Source organism: Triturus cristatus, chromosome 3_2 (genome assembly GCF_964204655.1).
Source record: "Triturus cristatus chromosome 3_2, aTriCri1.1, whole genome shotgun sequence".
NCBI lineage: Eukaryota > Metazoa > Chordata > Amphibia > Caudata > Salamandridae > Triturus > Triturus cristatus.
In genome coordinates this window covers 862,705,432-862,725,379 of record NC_140584.1, presented here as the reverse complement: position 1 = coordinate 862,725,379, position 19,948 = coordinate 862,705,432, and the positions used below count along the sequence as shown (strand labels likewise).

Sequence of the window (19,948 nt, the reverse complement as noted above, 5' to 3'; positions counted from 1 at the left end):
CCGATCATGTGTTTGAAAAAGCCAAATGGGAACTTTAGAATAGTACAGAATTTGAGAAAGGTGAATAAGATTGTTGTTCCTTGTTGTCCCATTGTGCCAAACCATTCAGTAATTCTATATCAGATTCCCCATGATGCAGAATGGTACAGAGTCATTGACTTGTGTCATGTTTTCTTTTCTATTCCATTGCACCCTGATAGCCAACAAATGTTTGAGTTCCGGTTCGGCGAGCGTATTTCGGCATGGTGCCGTATCCCTCAAGGGTATACAGAGAGTCCTTCAATATTTAATCAGATTCTAAAGAAGTCACTGGAAGATTTAAAAATGCCAGCAAGTTCAGTGCTTGTTCAATAAATCGATGACCTATTAGTGGCATCGAAGACGCGAGAAGCATGTGTGGTTGACACAGTTGCACTGTTAAATCATTTGGCAGATGGAGGACTTAAAGTATCACCATCAAAATTGCAGTTTTGTCAGAAAGAAGTACAATACTTAGGTCATAACATTGATAAGGGCCTGAGAAAAGTAACAATGGACAGAATTAAAATCATTAAAGGAATGAGCCCCAATGACACAGAGAGAAGTCAGAATGTTTCTTGGAATGGTGGGATACTGTCGACAGTGGATCAGCAATTTCTCGTTGATTGCAAAACCACTAGTACGACTGACAAAGAGTGATGTGAAAGATCCACTTGAGTTGAATAAGGAAGAGATTAAATCTTTTAAACAATTGAGAAACAGCTTGTGTGAAGCACCGACTCTTGGAATGCCTGATTATGAAAAAGAATTTGAGCTTTATTGCGGTGAAAGAGATGGATGTGCTCTTTCCGTATGAGTGCAGAGACATGGAAGATTGAGATGACCGATTGCTTATTTTTCAGCTGTACTAGATCCAGTAGTTGTAGCCTTGCCTGGATGTTTGAAAGCAGTAACTGCCAACTGCAAAAGTTTGGAACAAAGTGAAGGAATTGTAATGGGATACCCTGTGAGAGTGTTTGTTCCTCATGATGTGGTGATCCTTTTGACAAGAAGTAAAACACAGTTCATGACGCACAGTCGTCTAACTAAATATGAAAAGGTGATTTTGGGTGCTACAAATGTGAGTCTTGTAAGATGCACTAATGTGAACCCATCGACATTACTACCTGATGCTGTGAATGCAGAAGTGAAAGATGATGTTGATCAGGATTGTCTGGAAGTGCTTGATTTTTGCACCAAACCGCATCCGGATAGAAAAGATGTGCCTTTGAAAGAGAGTTACTATGTGATGTTTGTGGATGGGTCATGCCTAAGAACTGGAGAAGGGATTTTGAGTGCTGCATATGCTGTGTGCACTGTAGCGACTGTGTTGGAAACATCTTGTTTGAGAGGAGTACGATCTGCTCAAGTTGCTGAGTTGTTTGCACTGATTAGAGCATGCAAGTTGGGAAAGAATTTGTGGGTCACTGTGGTTACTGACAGCCACTATGGTTTGGAGTGGTGCATGATTTTATGCAAATTTGGTCCGAAAGAGATTTCTTGACGTGGAGTGGAACTCCAATTAGAAACGCAGAAATAGTTGCAAAATTACTTGAGGCGATACAGCTGTCTAAACAGATTGCTGTTATAAAATGTAGTGCACACAGGAAAGGAACCGATTACGTGTCAGCAGGCAATGAATTTGCCAATGACCTAGCTCAATACTGTGCACGAAATCAGACTTCATTAAATTGTAACAGGGAAAAGGAAATGGATTTATGTCCCTTGCTTTTTACTAACACTGTGAGTACATGGGAGGAAGTGAGACAGTTACAGGAAGAGGCAGGGGAAGAAGAGAAGAAACAGTGGGTAAAATCAGGATGTACACAACGAGAAGTAGACAGAGTCTGGGTTTACAGAGATGGAAGAACAGTAATGCCTGATAGCATGATCTCTACCATGGCATGGATGTACCATGGGCAGGCCCACATAGGCAGGGATGCCATGATTAGACTTTTTAAACAGACCTGGTATAATGCAAAGTTTTGGCTTATAACTGAGAGCCTTTGTCAGAGATGTCTCATATGCCAGCAATTTAATCCAGGAAGGAAAACTGTGGTGATCTTGGGAACCATAGGACGGGAGGGAGGTCTTTTCACTCGTATGCAGCTTGATTTCATTGAAATGCCCTCATGCAACAGGCTAAGATATGTACTGGTGATTGTCTGTTTTCACGTTGGGTGGAGGCTTACCCGACCCGAAGGAATGATGGAGTTACTGTAGCAAAACTCCTACTGAGAGTGTTAATTTCTAGGTTTGGTTTCCCAGTAACGATTGAAACAGATAGAGGGACACATTTCCAGAATGAAGTTATAAAATTGATTTGTGAAGCATTGAATGTACAACAAAAACTGCATTGTGCTTACCGACCCGAGGCTTCTGGAGTGGTGGAACAAATGAATGGCACCATAAAGAACAGATTGGGAAAAATGTGTTTGGCCACAGGTCTAAAATGGCCAGATGTCTTGACTCTGGTTCTGATGAGCATTAGATCAATTACTGATAGGAAAACTGGTCTGAGCCCCCTTGAGATTATCATGGGCAGAGGAATGAGACATGTTTTCATTCCTGTCAACAAACTGCTTCCTATATCTGATGAATTTGTCTTGGATTATTGCAAAGGGTTGGCTGATATGGTACATTCTGTGTTTCATCAGGTTGGACCAGATATGACCACCCTTGAAAAGAAGCCAGCTCATGATTTAAGTCCTGGAGATTGGGTCCGCACAAAAGTACACAGAAGAAGAAATTGTCTAGTTCCACGCTGGGGAAGACCACGTCAAGTGATTCTGACAACGACGACTGTTGTGAAGGGTGCAGAGGTGAAGAACTGGATTCATGCGAGTCACACTCTTCGAGTCCCAAATCCTGACAAGCAATCTGAAGAAGAGCTTCAGGAAGCATCAGATACCAGTTCAGAATCAGAATCAGAAGAAACGAGAACTAGACAAAACCCAGAAGCAGGTGAAAAAGGTCCAAGTCAAATTAATGGACAAGAAAATGAACCACTAAGAAGACGCCTTGAAATTTCTGATACAAGCTCTGAATCTGAGACAGAACCAGTAGGAATACAAGAAAGAACAAATCATGATACTTGAAAAACTGAACAAATATTCTTAAGGCAAAGAAATCCAGAGTACAAGCACAAGAGAAATTCCCCCGAGGTCTGAGATAGAAGGTGAGGAATTAGATACAGAGTGAGGGTGAAGTAATTGCGTTAGAACCCCGAGGAGGTGTAGGGACACAACACACACAGGTCGAAAAAGGGTCAGATAGTCAGCAGGAAGATTGTGTGGAAGAAACACGAGGAGGGATAGATACAGACAGTGAACCTGAAATCGTGAGGATAAAATCCAAAGAAGGTGAAATCCAGACGGAGACAGAATCAGAAGAAAGTGAGGCAGAAAGTAAAGGTGGAAGAATTTTGAGGAAAAGAGCTTGGAAAACCGAGCGAGAAAGGAAAGGATCTAAATTGAAAAGGCCTTTGAAAGAAGATATTTGGCCCAACAAAATCAAGAGGTTGAGATATCGACTAACCAGAATAAAGCCTGACAATGCTGAACAAGTGAATGAAGTGTCTAGTCAAGAGAAACAAAAGGACACGGATCAGAAACACTTGCAAAGCACAAAGAGGATATAGAAACCAAACCCGAAGTACAAGTCACCAGAATGGACATATGTGGCACTTCCTGATATACAAGACGAAGCTGATAGCCAAGAAAGTCTAAGAGTGACTTTGAAAGAGGTGGACAAAGGAGAAGAAGATTCGGAAATCCTGAGCGTTATCTTGTCTGACACCATCAAGACCATGAGCACAATCCACTCCGACTCCCCGTCAGACCCTTTCTCGCATCACATCTTCAACAAAGCCAGTAGCTCCATCGCACCCCATCTGCGCAACGTCATCAATCTCTCCCTCGAGACCGCGACCTTCCCAGAGAGCTGGAAACACGCCGAGATCAACGCCCTACTCAAAAAACCCAAGGGGGACCCAAGAGACCTCAAGAACTTCCGGCCCATCTCTCTGCTTCTGTTCACAGCCAAGCAGCACAAAAAGGGGTGGTGATGGATGGAGCATTAGAACCAATCAAACACTCACACCCAGTCAACAGATCTGGGTTTGATCCATCACCGTTCTTTAGCCCACTCTGCCACCCCAGTTCAGACATGGCCATATGCAAATCAGTCTGACCCTGTGCCTCATGGGAACAGTCCAGCCCGAACTGCCAAGCCATGCCTTCCCTGGACCGGAAACAAGCTTCCTAGGACCGGTTTCTGGCATTTCAGCCGTCTTCAGCCAGGCTTGCTTGAATCCAGTGGCAAAGTGAGCAAGGGACTCACGTCTGAGCATACCCTCCCAACTTATGGCGAACAAAGCGGTACAAAAGGGGGTGGTGATGTACGGAGCATCAGAACCAATCAAACACTCACACCCAGTCAACAGATCTGGGTTTGATCCATCACCGTTCTTTAGCCCACTCTGCCACCCCAGTTCAGACATGGCCATATGCAAATCAGTCTGACCCTGTGCCTCATGGGAACAGTCCAGCCTGAACTGCCAAGCCATGCCTTCCCTGGACCGGAAACAAGCTTCCTAGGACCGGTTTCTGGCATTTCAGCCGTCTTCAGCCAGGCTTGCTTGAATCCAGTGGCAAAGTGAGCAAGGGACTCACGTCTGAGCATACCCTGCCAACTTATGGCGAACAAAGCAGTACATGGATCAACCCCAGATCTGTTGACTGGGTGTGAGTGTTTGATTGGTTCTGATGCTCCGTCCATCACCACCCCCTTTTGTACCGCTCCGTTCACGGCCAAGGTCATCGAGAAGATCGTCAACCGACAGCTAACCTGATACCTTGAAGAAAACATAATCCTGGACCCTTCGCAGTCAGGGTTCCGCAGCAACCACAGCACCGAGACTGTCCTCATCGCCGACGACATCAGGACCCTGCTGGACAACGGTGAGACCGCGGCCCTCATCCTCCTGGACCTCTCCGCCGCCTTCGACACCATCTGACACCGCACACTACGTGCACGCCTCCACGCCGTAGGGATCCGAGACAAGGCTCTGGAATGGATCACCTCCTTCCTCTCCGGCAGAACCCAGAGCGTCTGCCTCCCCCCATTCCGATCCGAAAACCTCCGAGATCATCTGCCCCAGGGTTCTTCCCTCAGCCCGACACTGTTCAACATCTACATGGCCCCGCTTGCACACGTCGCCCGACAGCACAACCTCAACATAATCTCCTATGCCGACGACACTCAACTGATCCTCTCCCTCACCATGGACCCCATCACCGCCAAATTCAACCTTCACGAAGGAATGAAGGCCGACGCCGACTGGATGAAGATCAGCCGACTGAAGCTGAAGACGGACAATACGGAGGTCCTCATCCTCAGCTCCAACTCTTCAGCCTGGGATGGCTCCTGGTGGCCGACGGCACTGGGGGCAGCCCCGACACCCACCGACCACGCAGGCAACCTGGGAATCATCCTCGACTCAACGCTCTCCATGACCAAGCAAATCAACGCCGTCTCCTCCTCCTGCTTCAACACCCTCCGCAAGATCTAAAGGTGGATCCCGACAGACACAAGAAGAACAGTCACCCAGGCCCTCGTCAGCAGCAGACTCGACTACGGAAACGCCCTCTACGCGGGAGCCCCGACCAAGCTCATCAAACAATTGCAACGCATCCAAAACGCCTCTGCACGACTGATCCTCGACGTACCACGCCACAGCCACATCACTCCTCACCTGAGACACCTGCACTGGCTCCCTGTCAACAAGAGGATATCCTTCAAGCTCCTCATCCACACACACAAGGCACTCCACAAGACCGGCCCAACCTACCGCAACAGACGACTTTCCTTCTACATCCTCAACCGCCAGCTCCGCTCCGCTGACCTCGCACTCGCCACAGTCCCTTGCATCTGGAGAACAACCACCGGCGGAAGATCCTTCTTCCACCTCGCCGCCAAGACCTGGAACACCCTCCCACTGAGCCTATGACAGACCTAAGACCTGCGGACCTTCAGGAGGCTACTCAAGACCTGGCTGTTTGACCAGTAGCGCCCCCCCTCCCAGCGCCAAGAAAATTAGAATACTATTACACTGATATAAATAATTTTTTCTCACAGATTCCTGTAGTTCCTGAACTAAACAAGGTGATTCCTGGTAAAACTCTAGGTGACTTTTTTCTGGAAACAAGAGAATTAACTTTAGAAGAAGTGTTTAAGAATAACTTACTTGTAGTTTAAGAAAAGAAGAGAAAACTTTCCTGAACATGGTAGAGGAGAGGAGAGTTAAAATGCAAAAGAAGGTGTCTGGGGAAAAGATGGAAACAACCTTTTGGGATGTTGGGAAGGAAAATCATTTAAAGGGAGAAACAAACCTGGCAATGGCTTTAGATTGGCCCCAGAAAGGGAAGTTATGCATAAGTACAGATAATACTGTATATGATAAGTAATTTGTAGGTGCAAGTGAGTGCCATGACTTATACAAAATCATGGGAGGATGGGGATTTAAAGGAGGAAAAGATCCGGTACTCTCTGGAATATATTACATCTGTGGGAACAGAGCTTATTATAGGTTGCCGGACCATTGGTACGGGACTTGTTACTTAGGCCTGGTCTTTCCAAAAATAGTTCATGTGGAAAGGGGAGATGACGGATTGCACAAAATAGGTAGACAGCTAACAGGTAGAAGAAGGGAGAGTTGGTCAGAAATTATAGGGGATATCTTTGGAGCACTGATACCAGCAGTTGGAATATCTCTGAATACACATAAAATTAGAAAATTGTCTACAGTTGTGGATCGTTTATCAACAAGCACAGCTGGAGGGTTCTTAATGGTAAATACCGAAATGGTTGCTATGAGAGCTATCGTAATGCAAAATCGACTTGCCCTTGACATTATATTGGCAAAAGAGGGAGGAGTCTGTGGAATGCTGAAAGTACAACATTGCTGTACTTATACTCCTGACGAAAGTCAGAACCTAAAGTAATATATTAAGAATATAACTGAATTGTATGAAGAAATTGCTCCAATGGAGGTTGAAGGTGTATGGGAGAAACTTGGTAAGGGTTTTTCCACTATTAAGAACATATTAACAACATTAGGTAGCTCCTTTGTGGAAAACATAATGATACCTGTGACTTTTGTGATTATTTTAGTGTTAATATTAAGATTAGGATGTTTGTGCATAAAAAGAAGAAAATTACAAAACAAGATAAAAAGAGAAAACAAGAAAAAGAAAGAGAAAGAAATAAGAGAAAGAGAGATAGAAGAAATAGAATTAGAAGAATTGCAAGTAAATATGTACAAGAAAACAAAAGAGAACAGTATGGAGACCACTATGATTTAAACTGACAAATGCAAGTGGAACTGAATAACACCATTTCCATAGATAAATTTAGTGAAATTAGTGAGTAGTGCTGATGTTTAAAATCACCCAAGGGGGGATTGATGGAGCAGGTAAAACAAAATGTTGTGTACCTCCTCTAATTTGCATGAAATTAATTACGTAATCATTCTAAATTTAACTTACGATAACATGTTTGCAGTGGAAGTGCTATTAATCAACCTTTACACCTTGATAAACAAAGTACACATGGGACTAAATTGCAAATTGCATGGCAAAATTAATTAATTAACAATGATAACTAATCTTAGATTGTGGTGAAATAGTAAAATTGCATGATTTATGTTGCTTTGTGGTCGTTTGTGCTTTAAAAGATATCAAGTGGTAAGTATTATTGCTTTAAATGTTGCTACAGCTAGGAAAATACTAATATATAATGGGATTAGTATGGGTTTGAACATCAGAACTTTCATTTCTATATTTTAATTGCGGTTATGTCTATTTCTTCTTCAGTTGACATTCGGGCCTATTAGGCCGCAGTACCCAAGATGGCGTTCTACCATGTGCACGTGATGACTTCTGCGCATGCCCAGATGGCTCTTGAAATCACAAGGTAGTTTGAACTCCTGACATCGTGTTCCCTGCCAAGGCCGAAAGTCAGGAACTTGACCGCCAGCCAAGGGATGACCAAATGAAAGTCAAGGAAGAGACAAAGAGAGGACCTATCAGTGGGACCCTTTTTAACTTGGGAAAAGATACATCTACTGTTCCCCTGCCTGGGAACGGAACAGTCAATGACAATTTGAGAACTTTGTGAAAAGTCACTATGGAGAACCAGTTTGCACTGGGAAAATTTCAACAAACTACTGAAAACCCTGAGCTGTCCAATCAGAACATTTGGTCTGCCCTAATCTAAAATGAAGTAAGACACAAAAGGATATAAAAGCCCTCTCATCAATCATTAAGGGGTCGGAGGAGTTGGAGTTGGAAGGGTTGGTTGCAGCAGCGTTCATTTGTTTGCTTCGTTCTTTGGGTCGCGGTCGTGGCTGCATGTATCTTTGGGTTATTTCTTTGTGTTTCCTAAATTCTATGCTATCAGTCTGAGTGTGGAATTGGTCCATGCTCCGGATTGATGTTCGGACTTTACTGAAATTCTGAACTTTTCTACGCTGTACCCTGTATTTTGCATGCCGGTTTGATCCGTTGGTGAGGACTGGACTGTCCGTTCGAGGTAGCCTTCATTTGAGAATGCTGATAACTCCGTGTTTGATTTGAACCTTTCATCATCTTTAAATTGGTAATGATTCAATGTATTTTTCAGAAAATCTATGTCTAAGAGTAATTTCTGAATGGTCATATTTTCTTAAATAAATGTACTGATCAAATAACGAGCTCTAGATAATAAATGACAACTTAAGAGTTTTAATTAACGGTAAGATAAACAAAATTTGAATTAATAAGAAATGAGTTTGTGGTTCTTAAATTAATTATAGAAAATATCAAATGTTTTCTAGGCTTTAATTGCGTCTTAGCTGGTTCTAATTCACCATCAACCAGTCCAACTAATTAGTCCATCAACCAAATAGTGGAGTGCCTTGATGTTAAGGTCAGGATTCTGAAGATGTATATAGAATGTGTATATAATGTAAAAGCAAATTAATCCCGATAGGTAATAAGGTACCCACATGCCCAGGGCCTTTTTCTCCTGTGTACAGATTCGAGTGAGTTTGGTTGAATGACGAGTGTATTGGTTTTATGGGCCCCACCAATGAATGAGTGTATAAATGAGCTGCTGTGAATAAGAATCTGTGACAGAAGGAGAATATGTAAATCTTGTCCTCCACGCTGCATCACTCCCTAAGAACGCCAGACTTTTGGTATGCTACTTCTCGGAAATTCTAAAGTCTCCCATCACCCAATGTGATAAGACTTACCAGGGGTGACCGGCTAATGACTTTCCCGTCCCCATTTACGCTTCTGTTCGGTAATACAGAGTTCTCCCCAGGGTCAGTCAAAGGGAGATTTGCGCATTAGGGAATGCAGGATACTTCGGGTCCTATACTGGGGTAGGACTGTTAAAGACTTTTTGAAGTGTAAACAGGAGTTTCACTTACAGGAAACAGAGTGCATGTGATACTTACAACTGTGTCATTAGGTACTTCACACAGTTAACAAATTGGCAGCCACTTGGCAGCTATTGCCTTGGGAACAGCTATTCGCCACTTACAGTGGTCCTAAGGGCCTAATCTCTGCTATTTATACTTGTCTTATTAAATTCACCCCTGAAATGGACGGGCCCCACAGGAGACAATAAATGCAGATTCTAGGCCATTCCTTCTCAAGGAAATCCTGGGACAGGCTCTGGAATGATATCACCCCACTTTGCAAACGCCTGCAGAATAGGGAAACAATGTACAAGGTCATGACACCTATGAAGTTGTAACAAATGTACGAAGCATTGGACGGGCTATGCTGAAGGGGGTGTGGCCCACAGGGGGACTATATACACATGTGATGGACTGGCCCTAGTTCATTAAAGTTTTGGAAACAAATCCTGAGTCACATTAAGGGGGTGTTGGGATGCTGCGCAAGCCAGCCACTATAATCCTGAGCCTTAAACCAATGAATATGGCGGCAATGACCACAATAGATAGGAGGATCGTAACCAACATGTTGTTAGCGGTGAAGCAATTGCTAGCATAGCGATGGAAAACCCCATTGATACCCTCCACGCAGGACTGGGTCAGTTATTTACAGACTCTAATAGCCATGGAAAAATGTACATGGTCCTTGTAGATAAGGAACCTAACTCTGTAACACAATGGCGCCCGTTCTATGATTATTTTATGCTTTTTCAAACATACAACAGACACGTAGAGTACGCGTCAACAATCCCCAGCATGACATCACAATATAATCAGCTTTTGCACAGTACATCAAGATGCAAATATGCAGTGCAGTATTACAAGAGATTTTACAGTTTGGTACTAACTCAACTAAGCAGTTCCTATACCAGAAGGGACATCATTGGCCGTGGACAACGGATGCGCCGCGAGAGGAGCCCAAATGTCCTTAGGCCTCGACGATGAAGGCAGTGCTTCGGCATAATACAACCGCTGGTCTCTGCAGAAAACAACGCCCTTCAAACAATTCATTAATTTGGGCATGATTTTAATGACCCAGTTTTGCGCCACCTTTCTGTTTGATAGTAACAATGTGATCATGACTAGTCGTCTATTCTTCGGCTTCCAATGTTTCACAAGCCCCAGCAGACACGGCTGCGGCGTGCAGCCCACCTCCCCCTGCAGGGCCCTTGCAGACAGAGCCCGAGCAACCGAAGCCCAGAACCCGCGGCCTCTGTGCACAGCCCGCCCCCCGCGCATGGCACGGCCCACAACTCGCCCTCTCTCTCAGACCATATTTTTGTAACTGTAAGGGAGTAAAATACAATTGTTGCACATATTTGAGGTGGATTATGCGCAGATTGCAGTCGGCAGTCAGCCCTCGTGTCACAGTGAATTCCCATTCTTCATCTTGAAGCGTGATCCCTAGTGTCGTTTCCCACCGGCCCCCCGCTTTGCTAGGTTTGGGTGCAGTTTCCACTTGCATGGCGTTGTGCAGCCTAGGGACTAATGTAACCCGCGAGGGACCTGCCAAGAGAGATTGCAGTGGACTCCGCGCTATTGGCTCTGCAGGGTGCCTGTCATTAAAAGCCTTACGTGCTTCCCGTAGCCTGTAATACGTGAATACTGTCCACCCGTTCATTGATTATTTAGCGAATAAAGGTCCGTATTATGGTTGTCCCAGATCTTTGAGCTCCTTACGTTTGGAAGTCTGAGGGGGAACCCTCTGGTTTGAAGTTGCATTCTGTAACTCACTAACGAAGTGTAAGATAATGTAATTTATATGGGTCTCAATGATGTATCGTGTCAGTGGTTTCTTGTTCTGTCAATGGTCCAATGCGCTTCGGATATATGGCACGAGGGGGGGTAAAAGTTTCGTTACGCATCATGGAACAAATAATAAAATTTCTTGGGCAAAAAAGAACCTGCCAGTGTGAGAGAAAGAGGCAGGAAGTGTAGAATGGAGGAAGAATGAGGCATGACGTAGACTAGGCAGCCTTCGGATACGGCGACACCGTCGTTCGGCAGCACCGGCCTCCGAAGGTAAACTTTGACGTCTGTACTTAAAACATTTTTTTTTAAACAAATTCAGCTCTGTGATGTTCATGAAATACGGGCAGGTGGAGCAGGCGTGCCAGTCTCAGGGTTTAAGATTTTTTTTATTACTGTCCAACACTTACAAGTATTTAGTATTTCTCTAATAAACTTATTTATCAAACAATTTCATACAGCGTGGAGAAGAGCTCGTTGCCAATACTTTTACTGTTTTGTAGCTCTGCATATTCAAGGCAGCACCACAACTCACCCGCATGGGCCTCTAACCCCTCAAGCTCACTGTCGCCCCTCTCTTCCTCTCTGTCACTTTCTTGCTCGATGTCTTATTCGCCTCACTATCTGTCTCTCTATACCACCCTCTTTTTCCGTCTGTACTAGTCTGTCTCTTTGCCTCAGATTCTCTCTTGCTGTCTAACTTGATTGCTCTTTGTTTGAGCCCTCTTTTTTTCTGCCTTTTTTCTCTACCTATCAGTCCTTTCTTCCATCACTTCCTGTCTTCTTTCTCTCTCTTCATGTCCCCGTATCCTTCTCTTTGGCACCTCATCACTTCCAGTTTCTCTTACTTTCTGCCGATTTCCTTTTCCACTCCCGTCTTCCTTTCTCTCTCTTACTTTGATCCTACTTGATTTGTCTTTCTACTTTTTCCTTTCTACCTTTTTCAGTATGTGCTCTTCTTGCTTCCTGTGTTCTCTCTTCTTTTTCTCTTTGAACTCTTCTCTTCCAGTCCCTTTCCCCCCTGCTTGTGTCCTTTAACTCGCTCCCCTCTCTACCGCTTTCTCTTTTCCTCATGTGGTTACTTCCTTGTTATTCTCTTTCTCCCTCCTGTGATGTCCTCTTCTCTCATTCTTATGTCACCTCTCTTCAGCTGAACTCTATTCTCTTTTAACTGTTGTCCCACTCTCTCTTTATCTTTAACTTCTCACACTGATCTGCTCTCCTTTGTTCCTCTGTGTCCCCCTTCTCTCTGCTATTTGTCACCTTTTCTCTCGCTTTCAGCGTATTCACTCTTCTTCCTTTTCTTCTGTCCTGCCTCACTCTTCAGGTCTGTCCTTGTTTTCCTCTTTGTAACTTTTTCCTATTTCATTATTCCCATCTCTCTTAATGTTTGTTTCATCCACTTCTTCCAACCTATCCTTCCTTTCTCTCTCCACTTCCTATTAGCCCCATTTCTATGTCCCTTGTTGTGTACTCTGTCTCTTCTTTGCCCACCTCTCGCGCTTCTCAAGTCTCATTCACTTTCCTTCGCTCATCCCCTCTGCCCCCTTCTCCTTCTGTATCCCCTAACCCCTACTTCACTCACCTCATCCTCTCTTCATTTTTGCCCTATTTCTTCATGTTGTCCCTTCGTTTTCCCAGCTCTATTGTTCTCCTATCTTAGGCTCCATGGCTTAGAATGCAGCCGCTGGGCCAGAACTGTGGCTCTCAATGTGGCAGCTGTATCCTCACCTGCAAAGGACGGTGTCGGTCTCCTTCTCCAGCTGGGCCCAGAGCTGGTAGCTTTCGTCCATCATCTTGGCATAAAAGTCCTCGGGGTAGGCTTTACGAATCATCCGGGTCTGGCCGTGAGAGCTTCCCCGCGAGTGAGGCAGGAGGAACTGGGAGAAGGAGACAGAATGGAGATTGAGGTTCCACTGTAAGCCATTCAGAGTTAATAGATGCTAAACCATTTCAATGTCATGCCAAATAAAAAAAAATTGGAAGAACTACTGACTGTAACATCATGTCGACCTGAAAGATTTCCTGTGATTTTATTGAAGAGTGAAGGCGTGAGCAGAAGCTGCAAGTGTGCACGTTTGTACTGTCCACACCCTGTTCTGGCTTCAGAAATTCAGCCAATCAAATCGCTTAGGATAAGGACTTGGCAAGCTATATTGGAATGGACTGGGAAATGGTAGGACCATGGCTTAAAATCTGAAGGATGAATTAAGGCTTTCATTAAAAATGCCCAGCTGGGCCACCATCCGAGCAGAAGCAGATTAAGTTAGAAAGCAACAAAGGGTGTACCTTGGTCTCTGTCAAGGATACTGAAGACAGAGTCTGAGTCTCGGCATTGAGAAATTCTCTGCTTGTAGTTGCAACTTTGTGTGTCTGTCGTTGAAAACCCAAGTAAAAAAATAAAATTAAAAAAGCGTAACAGTCTGACACCTGGAAAGTCCTGAATGTTCAGTGGATCTAGAAACGCCTTGCCGTTATAACTTATCATAAACAAAACAACTTGGATTTCTATAATGCACTTCATACTAATATTTTGCCATTTCTAAGCACTGTAATTAACCGGTGTTACTATTACATTTTTTAATAATTCTTAATTTATTGACCCGGGAAGGATGAAAGGCTGAGCTGGCTTTGCTGTGATGTAAGACCTGCAGGTTCCACCATATATCAGAAGACAGCCCTTAACTTGTGGTACTGATTTGTTGTAATTCAATGATACTCTTTGTAGCAGAGAGTCTGTCTTCTTTAACCCGTATCCCACCGTGTACACAAGCAGAGGTGCAACTTTGTTTCGGGGGGGCTAATTCTTCAAGCAATGGCATAGTGGAGCTGCAGGGGCTCTTATTAGAGGTGAAAAACAACAAAGCCTCGTAAACAAGCAAATGGTCTTTTAGAGACCTGTGAAGTACTCAGGTGCGGCTGTGTGTGTACCCGGGAAGCTGTCTCAGCCCGGGCTGCCACACATGATGGGATGGGGGGCTGAAGCCCTTTGAGCCCAATGTGCGTTGCGCGCCTGTACAGAAGTAGTGAGATACGTTTCAAACCTTAGTTCAGTAGTAGGCTAACACTTGTCGTAAGGTGTCTGGCCTGAAGAATCCTGCTTTATTTGTGGGTAAAAAGACAGCAGAATCCCAGCTGATGTTTTCCTGTGAGCATTGTTTAGTACTGACTAGAGGAAAAACTTTATATTATAAAACAAAGAAAAGTTTCTGCGGTCCATCTGAGACCGGGGTGAGTACCAGCAAATGTCTAGTAAAGACACAGGGCCTGGTTTAGAACTCGGTGGACCGGTTACACTGTACACAACTGGGATGGATATCCCATCCGCCAAAATATAATTCCCATTATAACCTATACGATTTATATTTTGGCCGTATAAATCCCATTATATCCTATGGAATTTACATTTTGGCAGCATGATTCCCATTATAACCTATACGATTTGTATTATGGCAGTATGAATCCCATTATATCCTATGGAATTTACATTTTGGCAGTATAATTCCCATTATAACCTATACGATTTATATTTTGGCCGTATAAATCCCATTATATCCTATGGAATTTACATTTTGGCAGTATAATTCCCATTATAACCTATACGATTTGTATTATGGCAGTATGAATCCCATTATATCCTATGGAATTTATATTTTGGCGGATGGGATATCCGTCTCCGTTGTGACAGAGTAACCTGTCCGCCAAGATCTAAATCAGGCCCAAAGTCTTCCTGCCCCTCACCATCACTTTGAGATGCTCAGAGCTTTGACCACTTCACAAAGCTCCTGATGGCAAGCACCCGTGAGCTGATCTAAGGCCATTAATTAAACTATGCCTGGTCAGAGTTTGCAGAGTTCGGCTATGCAGAAGTCCACAAAGTGACCAAAAAACCCAAATGCGCTATGCAGAGTTCTGCAAGAGTGGAGTGCATTCGGTTGCATCTTTCGCACTGATTTTTAGAGCCGGGCGTTTGTCCTGCGCTGGAAAATCAGCACGAACGGCACTATGCGCAAGAGGGCACTGCCTCTTTCTGCTGCTCCAGTAGATCTACTTGAGTGGCAACTTCCTAACCACCAACGAAAGGTTTCTAAACGTGAGCAGTGGTGACTATCTGCGACCACCCGTGTTGAGAAATCTCACAGGGAGGTGGTCTAGCATTGGATTTTCCCCGCTTGCCAACTTAACGTGTGAGGAGGAACTCCGTGTACACCGCGGAGTGCGGATAACTACGCAACATCAGCGAACAGAGCGGAGTTCACTGCCCAGGCCTACATATAACCGGTTTAGGCCTCAGCTTCACTGGTAAGAGAAAACCTTCAGACGTTTTGCAAAAGAAAGAGCTATAAAGAGGCACCTTCTAGTGTGTCTGACTGTCTTGAATAGTACTGACTATTTCTTCTTTTTTATTCTTCTCCACAACGACTTGACAAGCCTATCCAACTTTAGAAACCCACTTTGATGAAGTACAGAGACTTACTTCTGGTAAAGTTTAAGCCTCTAGAAGAAGGCTTAAATTATAAGGTAACGTTCTACGCTACATACCTTGAAATCCTATCTGAGCGAATCCATTAGTGAGTCTGCCTAACTCTGGCCCCGCAACTAACTACTTTAAAGACCCATAGCAATAACTATTCCATATAGATTAGCACTGAGTTACATAGACTCATGGTACACTTCACTCAACATTTTGTAGCTATTTAGTGTGCCTTTGCTTTGATTCACCATGAGAACTCCCAGCTCTGCCCAGTGGCGTAGCTATGGTGGGGCGGTGGGGGCGGTCCGCCCCAGGCGGCACTATTTTGGGGGAGGACAAAGGCATTCAGATAAGGCTTGGATTGCTTTCGTGGACGGGCAGAGAAGGAATAGGACACGGGCAATGTCCTCTTCTTTTCTGTGCTGGCAGCTGTCCCCCCCTCTCTTCCTATTATTCCCTCTCTTTCTGTCTTGCTCCTCACTTACTGAAAACCGTGACTTGAAGAAACGGTTCACAACCTCTTTCCTTCTTTCATTTAGTTGCTTCCCTATGAAATGGATCCAAAAAAGAAAAACACTCTTGCGAGAAATGCCCTTTTTCTGACATTTTTCTATTCCAAAGTGCAGCGGGATGGAGAGAAAGAGAAGATTTTAAATATGAACAAGCATTTACAATGCAATGGTCTCGGCATTGGTAAAGTTAGAGCTATTGGCATTGCTCATGACATTATTTTTGTTTATGTTTTTGTTTTTAAAACATTTAAAGAAACGGCATTGTTATTTACAATGTCAATAGCTTAATCACTCTCAAATGCGAGACCTATTGCATTTGCACCCATACACAGAGCCACCTACACACACACTGACTAAGTTATTGACATTGTAAACAACAATGCCGTTTCTCTACATGTTTTAAAAACAAAAACATAAACAAAAATAATCTCATGAGCAATGCCAATACCTCTAACTTTAACAATGCCGAGACCGTTGCATTGTAAATGCTTGTTTAACCAGTAGGGGACTATGAACAGCAGAATCTCCACAAGTGAATACTGAGGCTTGGTTTATTCACGATACAACACGGTTTACAGGCTAGAAACTGCCTTTAAGCTACTGGGCTCCATAAACCCTCCAAGAGATTACTGGAACTTGAGGTGTCGGAAAGGTGGCGTGAAGTACATTGGGCAACACTAGCGCTCAGCGGGAGACCCCGCGGATCCAGCCTTTTTTTGGCAAGCAATTTAACAGTTGTAAATAAAGATACCCGAGCACCAAGCGTCTCTGAGGGGAGCGGTATCAGGGGGTACACAGATGGTAGAGCGCCCCCCGCCTGCTCGCTCTCCCCGGCTCCGCAGCACAGGCTCATCCTGCCTCCTACCTTTCATCCAGTCCACGACTTGCGACGGGCTCCACTTGGTGACGGGCTCCATGTTCGTCCCCCCAGTCCTCCGGTGACCCCCGCTCAGCGCCGGTCCCACTCCTCCATGGATCCTGTGCTCTGCCGCTGCCCCCTGCTCGGAGCCCCGCGGACGCCCTGGCGTTCCCTGAGCCCGGCCACTGGCTGCCTGTCCGCCGCCCGCCCGCTTCCCCTCGCTCCCTCTGTCGGTATGGTGGCAGGGCCTATGCTAATGATGGGGGAGGACAGCCGCCGAGCTCGGGTTACAGTTTCAGCTGTTCCCAGTCTCCAGCACTGGCACTGCGGGGGCCGAGGGCCTGAAACGGGCGCGGGAGGAAGGCCTGGGGCGAGACTGTCACGGCGCGTACTCGGGGAGGCACACAAATACACTCGTGCTGAGAGACGCGGGCTTCACTCACACTGACACGGGCATCACGCACAGTCCCCGCTCAGAGTACTTCACGTACGCGCACGTGAATGAATTACTACTTTAGGTAGAATTTTACCATGGTTACACGCATTATAGGAAAGAAAGTCAACATATGTTGATCTGCTCTGCATGCCCTTAACTCTATAGCGCCAGGATGATCCATTCGGAGTGACAACGCGCTCTATGTTCCCTATTCACTTCAATATGTCCAGATTGCTAATCCACTTTCCTTTACTAGCCTCCTTGTGTGGCGTAACTGGACTGTAAGCGATCGAAGGATGTGGCGTAAGGACCAGTGACTCTGCGCAAATCATTTAATTTACCCGTGCACTGGTGCTCGTGTAAAGGTTCCAATACGTTCAGGATCGAGTTCCAGCAATAGGAAGCTGTATATACATAAAAAAAAACAAGGCAGAGCAAAAGGCAAGCACACCACTGCCTTTCTCCGAGGCGAAGGAGAAATGCCTCGGAGAAAGGCAGCGGCATTTTCGGATTCGGGGGCGTGTTTGTCTTTTCTCTCCTCCAGCCATTGGCTGGAGGAGATAATTAGACTTCTTGCAAAAAACACGCCCCCCGATCCGAAAAGGACGGGGCCTAATCGGAATGACGGACCTCTTCTCCAATGGCTGGCCAGCATTCAAGAGGCCAGCCAATGGAGAACAGGGGAGAAGAGGGGCGCGTTCAAGCCCCTCTTCTCCAAGTCATTAAATCTCGGATCGAGACTGCGCAAGCGCAGCCTTCGAGCCGAGACCTAAAAATAAATACATAACTAAATAAAACAAGGCAGAATGGTTGCAAAGTGGCCACATTGGTTTTATTTACATCCAAATACATCAGCATCACTTTACAGAGTTTGCCAGTGAAGTGCTACTTTTACTTTCTAGTCTTTCTTTGAACAGCATTGTTGTTCCCAGGTGGGAAAGTGTACCATTCCTGGAGGTACTGCAATACCTGGTTGATGGGTGGATTGGAAAACAAAATGTGTACCATGGCTCTGTGTTTATGGATGTGGTCTTTTGAAACCATACTGCTTACGTTTTGTAAGGATATAAGCAATGGACATTGAAACGGTTCCCTTCAGGGCCCTGTAGTCATGTCCTTAACTTTTCAGGTAAAACCACTTGCTGATTTCTGAATAGTGAGTGAGAGATCGTTAAGTTAACCATGTTTTTGCTTACATTTCAAATGCTTTACATAATCGTGCATTCCCTATGAGTGGTTGCTTTTACTTTTTTTGTAGGCAGCATATTACTCTTATCAAGTGCATAATTTGAATTGAGCAACATCCAAGTTTTTATAGCCGGCACAATTAGGTTATAGCTGAAGGCAGTGCAAGTTTCTCTCAGTGGGGAAATATGGTGTTCAGTGGGGGAGAGGATGTGGCACTATGGCCAGAGTTGTCGAATTTGGAACTGGGGAACTGGGTTCAGCCTTCATGACCAGTCCACCAGACCACTCTACTGAGGGAGCACATTCCCATGCTAGACCTTAGAAGGCCCCACTAGACCATAGAAGGCTTGATGTCTTAGCACAATCAGGTGTACCCTAGTGGTGTCAATTATGGGTTAAGCTTGAAGGCCTGTCCACCACAATCCATACTGAAGTTCATCTCCAGTCTTGCGGGCAGGCCTACGAAGCAGCACTCCCTAGAGCAACAGTGATCCAGTCACTGTGACTCTGTCACTGAGGTCACATGAACCTTGAGCAGGTTAGGGCGATGCGAACGGTGTTAACACACTGGGTACCTATTTCGGGTGGGTGCGTAGTGTTTGTAAGTATAATATGGTTTAAAAATAACTTGCTGCCTCCTTCCTGGCCTCCAGCAATTTTCAGAAACAATAAAAATGTCATGATAACTTCGGTGATTAATGTTCTTCCTAGAGAGAGATCGGAGTTTTGTCTTGTGGAAGGGTTGACTCCTGGAAAGGTAGCACACAGGTTTAATGTGCCTGCTGCAAAGAACATGTACCATGCAGATCACAAAGCGCACTGCTTTAATGGGGGGTCCATGATGAATGGTCATTTAATGTCAGCTGTAGATGATGGATCCCTGAACAGTGTCATGTGTGTGCATGTTTGCATTGTGCTGAGGGGATTACCAGGTAATTATTCACGCAGCTCTCTGATGGATGTCACATGCAGTTTTCCTGAGTCCCCAGATAGATCATGCAGTCTGTGTGTTCTCTTTTGTACTGCCACTCACTGCCAGTCACCGGTGTATTCAACTGTGTAGCCTTGGACTGTGTCATGTATGTGCATGTAACTTGCATGATCGAGGTAACTATTAGCGGCGATACTACGTGTCTCTCGGACCTCTTTCAAGTGCTCGCCGTCCTTTTTCTCCAACAGCCCCCCCTCCCCAGGGGCGGCAATCTGA

The 19,948-nt window shown here is 45.0% G+C and overlaps 1 protein-coding gene across 1 annotated transcript in view; it reads right to left on the bottom strand.

Moving 5' to 3' along the window:
* Window positions 1-19,948, bottom strand: part of PIPOX (pipecolic acid and sarcosine oxidase) — a 340,310-nt gene that overhangs the window by 264,895 nt on the left and 55,467 nt on the right. Inside the window, exon 2 of the mRNA XM_085649159.1 lies at window positions 13,004-13,152. Coding sequence (XP_085505285.1) covers window positions 13,004-13,152 — 149 coding nt within the window. The remainder of the gene's footprint in view (window positions 1-13,003; window positions 13,153-19,948) is intronic.